The 16,724-nt window shown below is 62.1% G+C and overlaps 2 protein-coding genes across 3 annotated transcripts; one reads left to right on the forward strand and one right to left on the reverse strand.

Annotated features, from left to right (window-relative positions):
* Positions 1-748: 748 nt before the first annotated feature.
* On the forward strand, positions 749-6,960 carry LOC101936596 (peptidoglycan-recognition protein SC2-like). Its single transcript, XM_005313206.4, has 5 exons — positions 749-890; positions 2,924-2,995; positions 4,500-4,701; positions 5,932-6,050; positions 6,590-6,960. Exons 2-5 carry the CDS (start codon positions 2,941-2,943, stop codon positions 6,772-6,774), a joined length of 561 nt encoding a protein of 186 aa, XP_005313263.4. The 5' UTR covers positions 749-890; positions 2,924-2,940; the 3' UTR covers positions 6,775-6,960.
* An 831-nt stretch (positions 6,961-7,791) lies between these two features.
* Positions 7,792-16,428, reverse strand: QPCTL (glutaminyl-peptide cyclotransferase like). Of its 2 annotated transcripts, none has more exons than XM_065571579.1 (7): positions 16,167-16,428; positions 14,960-15,106; positions 11,235-11,522; positions 10,756-10,908; positions 10,471-10,570; positions 9,770-9,881; positions 7,792-8,971 (listed from the first exon to the last, which is right to left on the reverse strand). In XM_065571579.1, exons 1-7 carry the CDS (start codon positions 16,353-16,355, stop codon positions 8,371-8,373), a joined length of 1,590 nt encoding a protein of 529 aa, XP_065427651.1. In that variant the 5' UTR covers positions 16,356-16,428; the 3' UTR covers positions 7,792-8,370. The 2 variants fall into 2 exon arrangements, with proteins under 2 accessions (XP_065427651.1, XP_065427652.1); XM_065571580.1 differs by having other exon boundaries at positions 9,770-9,886; positions 16,167-16,424.
* Positions 16,429-16,724: the final 296 nt, after the last annotated feature.

Below are 16,724 nucleotides of genomic sequence, written 5' to 3' on the forward strand. Positions count from 1 at the left end.
ACTGTGTGTCTGTGCAGCGCCCAGTGCGATGGGGCCCTGATCTCAGTCACTGTGTGTCTGGGCAGCGCCCGGCACAATGGGGCCCTGATCTCAGTCACTGTGTGTCTGGGCAGCACCCAGTGCAACAGGGCCCTGATCTTGGTCACTGTGTGTCTGTACAGCACCTGGCGCGACGGGGCCCTGATCTCAGTCACTGTGTGTCTGGGCAGCGCCTGGCGTGACGGGGTCCTGATCTCAGTCACTGTGTGTCTGTACAGCACCTGGCGCGATGGGGCCCTGATCTCAGTCACTGTGTGTCTGGGCAGCGCCTGGCGTGACGGGGTCCTGATCTCGGTCACTGTGTGTCTGTACAGCACCTGGCGCGACGGGGCCCTGTGATGGATGCACAAACAGCCCCCAGAGAGGGTGGGGTCACGGAACTGCCCTGGGCCCTGGTGGCAGGGTTGCCTACAGTCCCTTATTACAAGGGACGTCCCTTATCTTTCCATCTCCGTCCAACAAGACCGGGAGCTGCTGAGTGCTGCGAAAAGCAGCAAGAAAGACGCCCGGCGAAGGTAGGTGAGTCCTGCATCTCGGTGATGTTGCTGATAATCTCAGGAGATGGGGTGGGGCGGGGATGCTAAGGAAACACCCCTTGTTTGAGAAATACAATGTAGGTGATGGGCCACCCCTGGCAGCTCTGCCCTGCCCCACCCGCAGGGCGTGCCCCACCTGCAGGGCCCTGCCTGGCCGGAGGAGGAGCTTGGCAGGGAGCAGAGAGCAGCTCCCTTGAAAGGCGCCAGCGGAGGGGAGCAGGGCTGGGATCGGCAGCTCTGCAGAAGGAGCCGGCGGCAGGCCCAGCTGATGCGCTACCTGAGCTGTTGAGGGGAAGGACTCTGGGCATTTGCAGGGTCAGAGACGTCTCCTCGGGGTTGTTCTGGTCTTTGCTTCTCCCTCTGGCTTGGGGAGACCGGCGGGAAGTGACCCGGGAGGGTGTGTGTGGGGGGGGTGACACAGAGCTCTCCACGGGCAGGGCTCAGCTGTCAGCCTTGGGGCCCTGCTGGAGCCCGGGGGAGAGGGTGGGCCAGGGGTCCCCGGTCAGGGCTGGAGGCACACGGCCTGTCCCTGACACTAGTGACTCAGGATTAGGGAGATCCCCCATCCCAGAGAGTCCCGACTCTGGGGTTTTGGCCGGGTGATGCCCAAAGCCCTTTGCCAGGCAGCAGAACTAGCATTTGTTGGACCCTTTACATACCCCAGAGGGGCTGGACACAGCCTGTGACCCAGCCGGAGGGCGAGACAGGAGGGGACAGACAGCACAGGGTGGGAGCGGCTACCAACAGGGGGCACCAGGACAGAGAGCATCTGTCATGCCCTCCCCTGACCACTAGGTGGGAGCTGTGGGCTCAGATCCCTTCCCTGGCCCCGATCTCGGGCACCGTGTGTCTGTGCAGCGACCGGGGTAGCACAGAGAGCCTGGAGCACTGGGCCTGGGGCAAGATTTGAGGCCTGAACCGGAGGCTGTGAACCAAAGTCAGGCCGTGGGTTAGAGCAAATGCTGACAGGTTTGCTGTGCAGTTCACGTACTCGGCAACGTTGTCGCTAGTGTCCTAGGTACTAGAGATTTACGTAAATATAGCGTAGGTGGGACAAATACATTCACTTTAGTGCAAAATAAGATGATTGGACAAAATAATAAACAGGGGGTGTTTTGTCCAAGATCTCAGGCCCCAGGGGAGGTGACAGGTGAATGTGGTGACACACGGAAGGTGGGACGGAAACTGTTTGTCTCAGTCTATTGCTCTCGGGTACCTCATCGTCAGTCTGTGTGTGGCCTAGGAGACAGCGGCGATTCCCGTTGCCGACTGAGCCGCTCCTTGCCACGGGGCACTCGTGTTAGTGAACCTGTAACCACGGAGCCAGGGAACTAGGACTGCACCTTCAGGGCAATGAACCTGGCCGAGGGTCTTTGTCACCAGACGACTGTGCTCTGGTCTGTCTTTATAAGTAGCACATCCTGTCTTGTCTGCTCTTAGTGCTGACCTCAGTCACTGTGGGTCTGGGCAGCGCCCGGCCCAATGCAGGACTGATGTTGGTTGGGACCTATAGGCCCTGCCTTAATGCAGCGGGAGCTGGGGCACACAGCGTCTCTGGATCGGTCGGAGCAGGAAATGGTGGCACGGACGGTGGCTGACGTGCTGTCCCCCCGGTGCGGCGTTCCCCAGCTCTCCAGGCCGGTCTGTGCTCTGTGCCCAGCCTTGCCCAGGTTGGGATGAAGGTTCTGCCCCCGGGATCGCGCTGCCAGACCAGAATCGCTCCCTCCCACTCGGACGCAGTCTGTCGGCCCTGGTGCTGCTACAGACCCCTGAGCCCTGCTGCAAGAGCCCGGCTTGGTCTTCAGCAACCGCAGCCCTGGTGAAATCCCCCCAATCGTTCCTCCACGGTGGCTGGGCTCTCAAACAGCATCGGCACGACGGTTTATTGACCAACTACCTGGCCCCACCCCCGTCGCCCTGGCAGGTGCTTATAGAGAGCAGCAGGTGCCGGTGCCGGGAGCTCACTCTCCTCCCACCTCTGCAGGAATCCAGGTGGGCACATGCCAGCCCCCCTCTGCACCCCGCAGGGCGCCGGTCTCCATAGCCCAGCTCTGCCCCCAGCCCGGCTCTTCTCCCCACAGACCCAGCTGGGCAGTGTTAGTACAGCTGGGGCCAGCACTGAGCCTGCAGCTCAAGGGGCTGCCATGGGGACCCGGGGAGCTCGGGGGAAAGGGGGATCTGGGCAGGGCTGGGACGCTGCCCTCAGGCGACAGGCCGGGCTGGGAGCCCAGGGCAGCCGGAGCGCAGGGGGATCTGCTACCCAGGGGCTCTGGGTATGTTTGGCTCCGGCCCAGCAGCGCCCCCTCCTGCGGGTGGCAGGCGGCTGTGACAGGCGCGTGTCCCCACAGGGCCGAGCGAGAGGAAGATGCTGCTGCTGACGCGGGTCGTGTTGCTCTCAGCGCTCTGCGCCGCGGCGCTCGGTGAGTTTGGATCCCCCCGGGCCGGGGGTGGGGGGCAGGGCTGGGAATCCCTGATGCAGCGCAGAACCCAGGAGGCGGAAACGCAGGCATGGGAAATTAACGATGGAGGCGCCCAACTAACCCAGCCCCTGGCCTGGCGCCCGGGGCTGGACTTGCCCCTGCAGAGCTAGAGATGCCCCTCGGCTTCAGTCCAGCCCATCCCTCCATGAGGCAGGGCTGGGTCGTCCCCTGCCGCCCGTTCCCAGAGCCCTAGTGTTCATCGGCCCACGGGACGAGGCCCCTGGCCCTGCCCATGGGGAGCCGATCCCAGAGTGTCTTGTCGCACACCTCCCGCCCAGGCCGTGTCCCCTGCCAGCCCAGCTCAACCCGAACTGCCCTGGGGCAACCAAGAGCCAGAAAGGGCCAGCTCCCAGCAGCAGAGGGGCAGCGAGCTGAGGCTGTGTGGGGAGGGCAGGGGAAAGGGGGCTGGGGAGGGGGAGAGCAGGGGCAGAGGTGGGGGTGGGGGGGAGCTGTAACAACACTAGCTGGTCCCCAGCTCCCACCAAGGCCCCGTTAGCAGGATTCATGCTGGGAATGTCCCTGCAGCCAAGAAATCGCCCCCGGATCAGAGCAGGGCCCATCTACCCCGGTGCTCCAGCAGTGGCCAGTGCCAGATGGTCCAGAGGGAGGTGACTGGCACCCCCTAGTGGCCCATGATGGAATAACCCGGCCACAGGGCAATTTCCTTTCTGTTCCCATCAGTTAATGGCCCCAAGCCCTGGGGCGGGAGCCCGTCCAGTCCCACGCTGGCTGGTCTCGTTCTCCGTAGAAACCTCTGAGCCGTTGCTGGATCCTGCTCGTGGCCCAGTGACAGCCAGTGGCAGCGAGTTCCACAGGCTGATTGTGCCCAATGAGCCTTTTCTCAGGGTCGGATGCTCTGACCTTCCAGTTTCTGGGGCACTGGGCTCCATCCTGGTCACCCCGACTCGGACGTTCCTGGCAGAGGGGCAGGGGGGTCAGCAGTGGGAGACCAGAAGGATCAGGGGCCTCCCGGATGCAGAGAGAGCGGAAAGGCTGTACAGCGGAGGGGACAGGCTGGAGGGATACAAGTGACCGGAGGGGGCAGAGGAGACAGACGGGTTCTGAGCCGCACACCCTGGGTGGGAGCTTCCCCAGCCCGGGGTGAGTTTGGAGCACCAGCCCCACCCACGTTCTCCAGCCCAGCCCTTGTTTGGCCTCCCTCCAGCCTGGCCTGGCTCCCCGTTCGCCCCTTTCCTGCCAGCGGCGGGTGCTGCTGCACGGCGAGCAGGCTTCCGGCCAGGCCTCTCCCCAGCCCCGTCTCATTTAACGCAGGGCTGCGCGTCCCTCCTGCGCCGTGCACGGCCTTTGCTGGCCCCACCCCCACCCCATTGCTGCGGCCCCACTCAGAGCACCAGCTCTGGGCCCGATCCTGCTGCGTGGGCTGGGGCAGGTGGGGGGCAGCCACATTAACCCAGCCCTTTCTCCCCTCCCCCGCATGGCACAGGCTGCCCCCGCATCATCTCACGCCGACAGTGGGGGGCCCGGCCCCCGAGAAGCAGGGTCCCACTGAGGACCCCAGTGCCCTACATCATCATCCACCACACGGCAGGGAACCGCTGCACCTCACAGGCCTCCTGCAGCCGGCAGGTCAGGGGCATCCAGAACTATCACATGGACACCCAGCGCTGGCCCGACATCGGCTACAAGTGAGTGCGGCAGGGTGGGGCGGGGGCCTCCACAGAGCTGAGGGGCATATGCCCCCAGGCAGCCATGGGGGGCAGGAGGGGTGAAATGTGGGTTATACAGACTCCCTTCCATCGGGGGGGGGGAAGCACCCTGCGAAGGGGGGGCTGAGGGATGATGGGGAGCCAGGGTTGGTGCTGAGACTTGGAAGTGTGGGAACCGGATTTAGGCTGGGAAGGGCCAACCCAGTAGTTCCTGACTCTGTTTCTCAGGCAGTTCCTCAGCAGTTGGCCCCCCGTGTGCCCCCTCCGCCATGCCCTGCCCAAGTGCTGGTGCCCTGTCCCATCCCTCGCCCCACCCCAGCAGCTGCCGTTCATGCTCCTGCCCCTCCCCCAGGCCGGGACCCAGGGGGGCTGGAACACGGGACCAGGCTGGGCTGTGGCTCCAGACCCTCCCCCAAGTCCTGCCCCCCCATGAGTCACTGGGGGAGGGGGGCAGGTGCAGAGATGTGTTTGCACCCCCAGCCCTCCCAGCACTGCGAGCCCTGCCTGCCCTGGAGGGGGACGGGGGCCACAGAGCCCCTGGCAGGGGGAGATTGGGGGGGGGGGCTGAGGGAGTCCCTGAAGAGCAGGGGATGGGAAGGGGGCAGTCATGGAGCTGGTGGGGGGGATGGAGGGCCACAGGGAGCCCCTGGGCCATGCCAGGAGCTTGGCTGACAGATGCTGCGTGGCCTGTGCCCTGCTCATCTCTGACACTGCCCCCATGCCGGTGTTATCAACACCTTTCCGTGGGGCCGGCCTGACGCCCCGCAATGAAAACCTGGCCGGAGATTTTGCTCTGTGAAATGTTTTGAGATGGTGACGTCGGGGGATGGAAACCCAGCTGGGAATTTCCCGCAGGGCGGCGGGTCCAAGGGCTGTTCTCCTGCCCCACATCTGGGCCGGCTACAGCCCTCCCTCACCCCCCACCTGTGTCCAGGTGAAGCCCAGTACTGCTTCCATAAGGGGCATTACTCAAAGCGCCACCTAATGGCCAAACAGTGCAATACAGGTTCCCCCCCCCCCCGCCTTCCAGTCCCTTTACTCACTGGGTCTTTAGCTGCATGGCAGAGGAATGAGCTTCTAGCTCCGAGGGTCCCAGGTTCAAACCCGGGCAGGGCCAGCGACGACCCTGGGGGAGCTCCCGGGAGCGATGGGGAGGGGAGGCTGCGGCCGACGTGCCTGTGCGGGTCTCACACTGCGCTCTGCCTGCAGCTTCCTGATCGGCGAGGACGGCAGAGTCTACGAGGGCAGAGGCTGGAGCAGCGTGGGGGCCCACGCCTACAACTGGAGCGCCAAGTCGCTGGGATTCAGCTTCCTGGGCAACTTCTCCAGTACGTGGGTCCCGCCCCAGTCTTTGTTTCTAAGGTGTTTCCAGCAGCCATCCTGGGCCGGGATTCCGTGAAGAACGAGCGTTGATGATGTCACTCCCCTGCCTTAAATAGCCTTACAGATGGCGGGAATCCTTTGGGCACTCACAGGGCGGCTGCAGCTGGGGGCACTGGGCACCGTGTGCCCCCTCCCAGCTGAGAGCTCAGGGGCAGGGGTTTGGATTCAGCGAGAGATCTGCCCCGGGGCTAACCCAGCTGGCTTCAGCGCCATCCCGCCGGGCTATGCCACGGTCGAGCTCCCCCCTGTGGGGCACCAGGCTGGGGCACAGGGCCAGGAAAGGGGGGAGGGACCTTGGCTAAGCAAATGCAGCTGAGCGGGGGGGATGCATTACCGAATGTGTGGGAGGGAGTGACACTGACGTGGCCAATGGAGAGCGTGGGCAGAGGGGGGTTATTTATTCAGGCCACAGTCACATCCCCTGAGCAGCAGAGAGGGGCCGAGGGCCAGGGTGAGATTAACAGGGGGCTGTTCTGTCCTGCAGGCAGAGCCCCCAACGCTGCCGCCCTGAACGCCGCCAAGAGCCTGATCCAATGCGCCGTCTCCAAGGGCTTCCTGAGACGCAGCTACACCCTGACGGGGCATCGCAACGTGTTCCCGACCAGCTGCCCCGGGAACGCCCTCTACAGGGTCATCAGCAAGTGGCCCAGGTTCAAAGGCAAACCCTGAGTCACTGCCACCTCAGGGCAGCCCCTGCGCCCATCGCTGACCCCGCCTGCGGCTTCTGCCTTCTCAAGCAGCACCTCCGTCCTCCAGCAGGGGGCAGCCTCACGCTTCCCGCCCACCTGCTGCTCCTGGGGCCCGGAGAGCAGGGATCTGAGAGTTGGGGTTACGCTAGGGTGACCAAACAGCAAATGTGAAAAATCGGGACAAGGGTGGGGGGTAATAGGAGTCTATATAAGAAAAAGACCCAAAAATCGGGACTGTCCCTATAAAATCGGGACACCTGGTCACCCTAGGTTACGCTCCCGTCTCCCCTGGGCTCTGCTGCTCCCCCCCGGGGGGCTCAGATTTCTAATGGCACCTGGGAGCCACCTGCCTCCCCCAAGCTGTTTCCTTCGGCAGAGGCCAGGCCTAGCCCCTCGCTCCCGCCCGGAACGGGCACGTCGGCTCAGCCCGGCTCCACACACAGCCAGGCCCAGGGTCTGACAGCATCCAGGGGGTGGGGCCAATCCTCAGCCGAGCTCCGTGGCGACGGCCCTGCCAATTCCTGGGCAGCTCAGGGAATGTCGCCTCCATTCCCGGGTTAAATGTCCGAGCAATTCTCACTTCCAGAGTCAAACCCTCCTCTGCCCCCAGCCCCCTGACAGCTGCAGCGAAATTCAGCTGGACTCCCCCAGAAATTGGTCGCTATTTACCCCACCCCACAAAGGGAACCCCAGTGTCCCCGAGCCCTGACCCGCGGCTCGGCCTGGCCCCCGCAGGGTCTGGTTCTCAAAGCTTTCAGCCCCAGCCCCTTTCGCTCTGACAGTCCATTCCCGCCAGCCTCTCACCGAGGGGGGGTGAAGTGTTTGGATCTTCACACGGCAGGTGCCTGGGAAGGACCCGGCGGGTGGTTCGCAGAGTCCCACAAAGGGGTTTTAATTCAAGTGCAATTTGCCTCTAACCCAGCGCCCCTGCGGCTTAGCGCTTGCTTTGCTTGGGAGCTACTGAGCGGTGACAATAAACCAGCTTCTAGCACATGAAAAGTTGAAGCGCCGTGAATCATTTCATCTCCTGTTAAACCATAACCACCCCCCACCGCTGGGCTGGGCTGGGAGAGCTCAGAGGGTGAGATTATGGTCTGTCAGAGTGGCACTGACACCCCCTTGTGCTAGGTACTTTACACACAGAACATAAAACAGACAGGCCCTGCCCTAAAGAGCTCACAGTCTTACTAGACACAGGGTGGGAGGGGAAACTGAGGCACAGGGAGGGGAAAGGGTTTTACCCAAGCTCACAGAGCCAGTCAGTGGCAGCGCGTGGAACAGACCCAAGGGCTGCAGTCAAGTGCTCTGCCCACTAGGCGGTGCTGCCTCTCAGTCCAGAGGGAGGAAATAGAGGGAAACCAGGGGGCGCTGGTTCTGCACGGGTTACACACAGACAGGCCCGGCAGGAAGGGGAGGGGAGCTGGGGTTGGCTCCTGGTGATGGGAGCTGGGGCTGCGGCTGGAGCGAAGGAAACAGCCATGCCAGCAGCAGTGTCCCAGCCCCGCAGTGCCCAGGGCTGCCCAGCGTGAGGGGCGCTATGGGGAGGGGGCAGCAGCCCTGATGGGGCAGCTCTTTGTTACCAGAGTCGCTGTGGAGCAGCCCCCGAGCGAGGCTGGGAGCCCGGTGCCCCCAGGGCTGAACGGGCCCCAGAAATGGGAGCAGCAGCTGGAGGCCTCGTTGCAGAGAGCACAGGCCTGGACCCCCCGCAGCCCCCGGTGTCCTGCCCCCGGCACAGTCCGAGTTCAGCCCAGTTATTCCTGCTTCTGAGCCGTGGGCCCAACCTCAAGGGGCTGAAGCAAGAGGTTTCACAGACGCAGCACAATCTCCCTTCCCGTCCTCTCTGAGACGCCACCATCGTAACAGCTCCCCCGGCCCCTGCGGGGCTGCCACAGCCTGGGCCCCCCAAGCCGCCTTGCCTGGTCCCTGGGGTGTTTTGGCCACTGGCCCCATGGAGCTCGGCCCAGGAGGGGCGAAGGATCCCGCGAGGCCCAGGGAGAGGTTGGTCCCCTCGCCAGGGGAGGCTCTGGGCAGTCACAGCCACAGGTACTCGGCCAGGAAGGCAGCCAGGATCTTGCAGAGGTTCTCCACGGTCGGGGGGTGCAGGTTCTGCTCCGTGTCCTCCATCGTGTGCCAGACCCACGGGAAGGGGGTGGCGATGAGGTGCAGCACCGGCACTCCTGCAGCCAGACAGATACATGGACGGTCAGCGGGGAACCAACCCGGAACCTGCAGCGCTGCAAGCACCAGCCTCTATTGCTGGAGCTACAGGAGTAATTCCACTAGTGTCAGCAGTAGTAGACTATTATCCTTATGTGGCCCAGCCACTAGAGGGCGACGTGTGACACATTCTAAACCCACACACCGCCTCAGCAGATGAAGCCAGGCCCTCAGGGATCCGGGCACAACCTGACCTTACATCTAGGAGCCCTGTGCTCCCCTGACCTAACAACGAGCAGCAGGCCAGGTGCATTATGGGAACCAGGTTGGCCAGAGACATCAAACAGGTCAGGGCCAAGTGGCGAGATAGCAATGGTGTGTTTATAAAGTCTTTCACCCCCAAGGATCCCAGAGCCTACGTTCAAATTGCAGCCACCTCTGGGGTGAAGCGTGCCAGGCAGGCAAACAACATTTATAAAGCATTTTACCCCCTTAAATAACACCACTTAGCTCTTGCATAGCCCTTGTCCTCAGGGGATCCCAAAGCACTTTACAAAGGGGGTCAGAATGATTCCCCCCACTTCACAGATGGGGAAACTGAGGAAGACAGCAGCAAAGTCACCCAGCAGGGCATCGGTAGAGCCAGGACCTGAACCCAGGTCTCAGTCCCTTGCTCCACTCACGAGGCCAGGCTTGTGGGGGAGCCTGGGGGAGTCTCACCACACATTCTGCCCTAGCTCCTCCAGGGAGGCCCCCCCAGCTGTCCGCCCCCACTGCTCTGCGCCTGGACGCCCGGTAACCAGGGGCAGGGCAGGTACCTTTGCGGAGGAAGGGGACGTGGTCGTCTTCGACAGGCCCATACGCAGGCTCCCGCTGGAAGTACGTCTGCTCCCGGGGGTGGGATTGCAGCAGGCCCAGCTGGTGCAGACGCTTCTCTGGGCGAGACAGAACAGAGGGTGAGGAATGGGCTGGTTAATGGGACCTGCGAGGCTGGGGACGTGGTGAGACGAGCCCCACAGCGGCCTGTCCGCTCACACCAGAGCTCCCTGAGGGCATGGAGACGCTGCTGTCTCTGGGAGCAGGCAGGGGAAAACGCCAGAAAGGGAGGGGGGATTTCAAACCTGACATGTTGTGTTTGAGGGAAATAAAGTGTTGGTGAAAGATGCCAGGTCAACAGCCCGGGGGGACTGAATCCCCAATTCCCAGCTCTTTCCCACAGCTGGGGCTAGAACCCAGGAGTCCTGGCTCCCAGCCCCCTGCTCTAACCACTAGACCCCACTCCCCTCCTAGAGCTGGAGCGAGAACCCAGGAGTTCTGGCTCCCAGCCCCCCTGCTCTAACCACTAGACCCCACTCTCCTCCCAGAGCTGGGGCTAGAACCCAGGCACTTTTATTCATTATCAGACAGATGCAGGACCATCAGGACTGGGGGGGGAAGGGGGAGGGAGAGTAGCTGTCCTGCTACGGGTGCCTGGGGGGACAAGCACCTCCCACCCTTGGAAGGAAGGACGGTTCAGTACCGATGCCGACGAGCCGGTCGAACCAGGAGGCGGTGAGGGGGAAGTGGTTCTGGATGGTCGGGTTTCGGGCCCCCAGCAGGTCCAGCAGGACAAACAGGCTCTGGAAGGAAGCAACGAGGGGTTAAATCTGCAGGGGCCCAGTCACCCCGGGAGGCTCTGAGGTAGAGATTGGTACAAGATCCAGTGCACAGAGTGACACCCCCCCCCCCCCCCAGACAGGCACCCCCCCATCCTGAAAGATCCCCTGTGCAGAGCTCCCCAGAGGGGCAGGCGGGCGGCTCTCACCATAGCCTGGAGCTGGCTGGTGCCCGGCTGGTGTTGAGCCTTGGCCATGTGTTCAGCCAGGTGGCGCGCCCCGTACAGGGAATCCCTCTCGCTCCACTCCCCGAAGGCCTCCTCGCCGTCCAGGAACAGCAGCTGCAGCGTCACCTCGGAGCCCTGGGGAGAGACACGGGCTCGCTCAACCCCGGCACTGCCGGATAGGTGAGGGGACTGCACCAGGACAGCAGCAGAGCTGGGGATAGAACCCAGGAGTCCTGGCTCCCAGCCCCCTGCTCTAACCACTAGACCCCACTCCCCTCCCAGGGCCAGAGATAGAACCCAGGAGTCCTAGCTCCCAACTCCAACCATTAGACCTCACTCCCCTCTCAGAGCCAGAGATAGAACCCAGGAGTCCTGGCTTCCAGCCACCGCTGATTTTACCCACTAGACTCCATTCCTTTCCCCAAGCCAAGAGTAAAACCCCCAACCTGGGAAGCACTCACCTGCTCCTTGGCCTTTAGCAGCTCTGCATCCAAGGCTGTGGCCAGCTCCAGCAGGATGGCGCAGGGCACGGCCGAGTCGGTGGCCCCCAGGAAGGTGCGGCCCTGCCGGTCGCGGGGGAAGTACTTGGAGTCATAGTGGCAGGCCAGGACCAAGCGCCGCCCGGCAGCGGGGTCCAGCGTGGCCACTACATTGGCAAAGCTCACGACACCCCGCGGGGTCCGATCCTCGAAGGCGTCCAGCTCTACCCGCCAGCCCGCAGCCAGCGTGGCCAGGCTATCCACAATGAACTGGGACAAGATGGAAAAGCCGTCAGGGTGCTGTTGGGGGTGGGGGTGGGGGGCAGATGGCGGCGGTTTTGGGGATATCAGCAGGGAGGCCTGGGGGGGACAGTCTCACCCTTCTAAGGCAAGGGGCAGGGTCGGAGAGATGCTCACTATCTCCAAAGGGATCTGCCCAGTGCAATGGGGCTAGGATGCTCCGAGGCGGACCCCACGCGCTGCCTGACAGGATCAGAGATGCAGCCCACCTAGCCTGGCATCCCACCTCTGACGGTGCCCAGCACCAGCTGCTTCAGAGGAAGGCGACAGAACCCTGCAGTAGCAGCCGTGGGATGATCTGCCTCCCACGTTTGGGCTCATCCTAACTTAGAGACCAGCTCGATGCCTGGCACGGGTTCACTCTCTCCACCAGATTCTTGGTACTGACCACCCACTGCTCTGGGTATCCTTGTTCTCCATACAAATGTCCTGTTCCTTTGAGAATCTTAGTAAGTTCTCAGCCCTGGTGAATTCCTGTGGCAGTGAGTTCCACTGGCTAATCACACATCACAGGAAGCAGGTTTTCCTTTTACCAGATTTGACTCCCCCACCTTTTAATTCCCTGGAACGTCCCCTTCCAGGCGCAGGAGAGAAGCATCCTATCTCCCCTATCAAGTAACAACTGGTCTGGAAAGATTGCTGCCAAGATCCCTCTTGCTCATCCCACCCCAGAGTAACGATTCCGATCGGTCCCAGCTACACCCAAGAGGTTTTCCCGACTCTGCTCAGTCTTGTCCCCGGTCTCTGGACCCCCTTTGTTCGGTGCTATCCCATGTGAGATGGGGGCCATTCCTGAGCGTATCCAACTGGGTTAGCACCCGGGAAAAGCCGGAGGAGTTTGCATTCAGCGTGTGTTATGCTGCCCGTCACCAGTGAATTCCATCGGCATCGCGTCACCCCCCCCCCCATTGTTATTTGTTATTGTTATTTTTTTTTGTTATAATGGAGATATCCTGTCTCCTAGATACTGGAATGGACCTTGTAAGGTCATCAAGTCCAGCCCCCTGCCTTCACTAGCAGGACCAAGTACTGATTTTGCCCCAGCTCCCTAAGTGGCCCCCTCAAGGATTGAACTCGTAACCCTGGGTTTAGCAGGCCAATGCTCAAACCACTGAACTATCCCTCCCCTCAGTTAACTAATTAACATATATGCTAATAAGCTTGAGGTAGAAGGCCTAGTGAACTATGAGAGAAGGGCACCCTGACATTAGTAGGGTGAGGAAATACAGATGACGGCCGCGCGGCTTGGAGGGAACTTAGGTCGCAACCATGCACGTCGGGTCTTAGTCATTCTAACCACACTCGGCTTGATCTTGGGCCAGGAACCCACCAAACCTCAGCCCGGTGGTTGGGAAGATAAGTAATCAATGTAATTAATACACAATCAATAGATGAGGGAACAGTCTACACTGTGACCCAGGCCAGCTGACTCGGGCTCGGGCTGCAGGGCTAAAAGTTGCCATGTAGATGTTCGCTCTCGGGCTGGAGTCTGGGCTCTGAGACCGTCCCTCCTCATGGGGTCTCGGAGCCGGGCTCCAGCCAGAGCCTGAACATTTGCATGGCCGTATTATAAACCCACAGCCCCAAACCGCATCAGCTGAGCCGGGCCAGCTGCAGCGACGCCCCGGGTCTTTCATGGCAGTGTAGACACGCCCTGAAGCAGCTCTTTGCTTCCTGCCTCTTGGCCAGTTTTGGATCCAAGACAATATTTTGTCTCTCACGCCTTGGTGACTTCGCTTCTTTAGTCCCAAGTGGCGCTTAGAAGTTGAAATAACCTTCTCCATCAAGCAACGAGACTCTGAAGTCCCCTCTGCTTGCCTGGAACCGGTAGCCTCTCCGAGAAAGCTGGTACTGAGGTCTCGACCCCAACCTCCTTCCTATTTTCCACACCATTGGTACCAACGTGCACCATGAGCTCCGCCCCAGAAACCCATCTAGGGATCTCGTGACCTTTGCACCTAGCTGGTTTCATGGTCACCAGGTCCCCGTTGTCTACATTCCCAACGGTCCACTACCCCACAGCCCGTCTTCCCTCTCTGCTGCAATTCCACCCCCTGGAGCCATCTCCACAGGGCAGGAGAATCGCCAGGCTTCACTAATTGGGGGGCTTGGAGGATCCCCCACATCCTGCCTCAGGGTCCGTCCATCAGGCGATCGGACGGTGGGGGAAACCAGCCCAATCCCCAGTATCCTCCCCCTTCTTCCCCCCCCCAAACCAGTTGGGACATTTCTGACAAATCGTTTGTCCGTCAAAAAACACCAACTCATCCAAATTGTGTGAAACAGGGTCAGGTTCGACAATTCTCCCGCCTCGAAAAAATGTTCCAACTGTCCACATAAAACGTTTTGATCACTTCAAACAGTCCCATTTTCTGGGTCAAACCAAGAACGTTTTGCTCTGAAATTTCGGCTAATCAGACTGAAGAAAGGTCAAAACTGAAATTAAACATGGGAAACTGATCAAAACGAACCGTTTCCATTGACCCAAACTGGCAAAGAAACGGTCTTGGGGGGTTGCACATACCCGAGATTTTTGTCCTGATTCGAGACAGGAAAATATTTGGAACTTTCAAAAATATTTGCAGAACGGGAAAACCAATTCTCAACGGCTTGAACCTCGGCATGCTGGGTCTGCAATGGACATGTCGTTCGCACAGACGCTTCCAAAATGCACTGCGCTTTCGGCACCCACTTCAAAGCGGGTGTAGCTTCCCCAAGAGGTGCAGCAGACCCAACCCCAAAGATCTTCTGCATCTCTAGTTCAGGCCAGGGTGACTCCACAAACCCAGCTTAGCTTTGTCGTTTGGGTTGTGGAAAGAAAAAAAACAATATACCCTGGCTGCCAAAACCCCCAGTGTAGATGCAGCTGCCATGGAAGTGTCGTTCAGGGAAATTGTTCCTACACGGGCAAAACTCTTCTGTCAGCGTCCACACTAGGGGCAGTGCCAGAGGACAGCTATACCAGTACGGCCATATCTGCAGATCTTGTGTAGTGTAGACAAGGCCACAGACTAACCCTGTCCCCATTGCAGCCAGGGCCCTGTCACTCCTTGGGGCTGGATTCTCCCTCGTGCGATTACAAACACCAGTGCCCTGCGGACACTGAGTTAGCGGGTCTCTCGCGCCCACTTTGCACCAATGGCAGTGACTGCCCAGGGTCCCGGGTGCAGGGAGGCAAAGCCGCTGTTTGCACCGGAGCCTGAAACAGACGAAGCTGCCCCAGGGCAATTCCTGGCCTCGAGCCACTGGCTGCAGCTGGGGCAAACCCCTGGAGTGTGCAGGGCCCGAGTTTACTCTGGGGTCCCACATTCCAGGGTGTCCTCTGAGCCCAGGATGCGCCCCAATCTTCAGCACAGCACCAGGACCACACATCCCCAAGGCTTCGCCAGGCCACAGCCCACACTCACCTGCCGCACCTTCCTGTTGCCCGGGCTGCCCGGGTACCGCTCGATCAGCATGGGCCTCAGGAAGGAGCCCCAGAGGCGCTGGAGGTCCACCAGGGAGGCCAGTCGCTTCACCTGGCTGCTGGAGAGGCTCCGGGGCTTGTGGCCGAGCTGCGGAAAGGAACAGCGCTGGAATCCAAGGGACCGTTCAAAACACACCCCGCACCAGGAACGGACCCAGACCATCCAACCAACAGCAGAGGGGTCCTGCGGGCTGGGTCTCGAGCCAGTGGCTGTCTCCTTCCTCGTGTTCGTACAGCGCTGAGCACAACGGGGCCCTGCTCCGTGACTACGGCTCCCCAGGCATCCTGTCCCCAATACAGGCAGTGGCTGCGAACGGGGGGCGCCCTCCCACTGCGTCCCCCTGCGCTGCACGACCCCGCTAGGGTGACGGAGAACAGACCACAAGAGCCAGTGAGAATTAAAGGGGCTCTCCCTGCCCCCACCAGAGTCAGTGGAGGGGAGATGCCAGCGCTGGTGTTGCTACTGCCTTTCCAAGGGCTCTGGGCACCCGCACGTCACACCCAGGGCCTCCCCTCCAGCCTGCCAGCCCCGGGACTCAAATCGCCCAGCTCCCCTGCACCTTCCATGCCTCACTGCAACACCCCCCCACCCCGTCCCCCTCCTCCCAGGCACCCTGACTCCACACCCCCTCCCTCCCGGGCACCCTATCCCATCCATGCCTCACTGCAACACCTACCCCCCCCCATTACCGGGCACCCTGCCCCCACGCCCCCTCAGACACCCTGCCCCCATGCCTCTGGCACCCTGCCTCTACGCTCAACATACTCCCTACCCCCCCTTCCCCCCAGGCACCCTGCCCCCCCGACCCCATTCTTCCGAGGCACCCTATCCCATCCATGCCTCACTGCAACACCTCCCCCCCCCATTACCGGGCACCCTGCCCCCACACCCCACCCCCTCAGACACCCTGCCCCCGTGCCTCTGGCACCCTGCCCCTACGCTCAACATACTCCCTACCCCCCTCCCCACCCTCCAGGCACCCTGCTCCCACACACCCCATGCTCCCTACCCCAACTTTCTTGCCCCTCCCTGGGCACCCTGCCCCCCCCATGCTCCCTACTCCCGCCCCCACGTCCCCCAGACACCCTGCCCCGCGCACCCGGGCACCTGCCCCCCATGCTCCCCACCCGCACCCCCTGCCCCTCACCTGAGCGCCGGGCGGGCCCCGCGGCTGCCCCCCACCGGTCCCCCAGCCCAAGTACAGGCCGGCGCCGGCCACCAGCAGCAGCAGCAGGAGGAGAAGGAGGCGCGGGGGGGCGCGGCGCGGGGGGGCGCTGGGCTCCGGGCCGCCCCCTCCCCGGCCGCGCCGGGCCCCCGCACCCGGCCCTTTCCGCATGGCGCCGCTGGCAGAGACAGCGAGCCCCGCCCACGGGGAGGAGCCGAGAGGAGCCCGCAGCCAGAGGGGCGGGGCAAACGCAAGCCACGCCCCTGCGCGGCGGGTCCCATATAAAGCCCCAGCCGCTTGTGGGCGGGGGCGAGCCGCAAGACCCACCCATAGGAGGAGGGGCCACAACGTGTTACGCCCTGCTGGGGCGGGGACGCGTCCTTGGGGGAGGGGCTACACCCACAAGGGGGCGGGGCCAGGGAAGGACACCTCATCACATAACAAGAGCATATTACAAAATGTAACCCCTCCTCCCCCCGTGCACCCCTGGGTCCAACCCCCTCCCCAATACAGCCCAGGGTCTGACCCCCCCTGCACCCC

Source organism: Chrysemys picta, chromosome 17, assembly GCF_011386835.1.
Source record: "Chrysemys picta bellii isolate R12L10 chromosome 17, ASM1138683v2, whole genome shotgun sequence".
NCBI lineage: Eukaryota > Metazoa > Chordata > Testudines > Emydidae > Chrysemys > Chrysemys picta.

Excerpts from the sequence above, each read along its gene's own strand:
- LOC101936596 (XM_005313206.4), top strand. The coding sequence starts at position 2,941 with ATGCTGCTGCTGACGCGGGTCGTGTTGCTCTCAGCGCTCTGCGCCGCG. Across the intron at positions 2,996-4,499 it reads GCTCTGCGCCGCGGCGCTCG|GCTGCCCCCGCATCATCTCA; the intron begins GTGAGTTTGGAT and ends CGCATGGCACAG. Across the intron at positions 6,051-6,589 it reads CTTCCTGGGCAACTTCTCCA|GCAGAGCCCCCAACGCTGCC; the intron begins GTACGTGGGTCC and ends TCTGTCCTGCAG.
- QPCTL (XM_065571579.1), bottom strand. The coding sequence starts at position 16,355 with ATGCGGAAAGGGCCGGGTGCGGGGGCCCGGCGCGGCCGGGGAGGGGGC. Across the intron at positions 15,107-16,166 it reads GGGGCCCGCCCGGCGCTCAG|CTCGGCCACAAGCCCCGGAG; the intron begins GTGAGGGGCAGG and ends TCCTTTCCGCAG. Across the intron at positions 9,882-10,470 it reads CGACCGGCTCGTCGGCATCG|CGTCTGCACCAGCTGGGCCT; the intron begins GTACTGAACCGT and ends CGCCCAGAGAAG.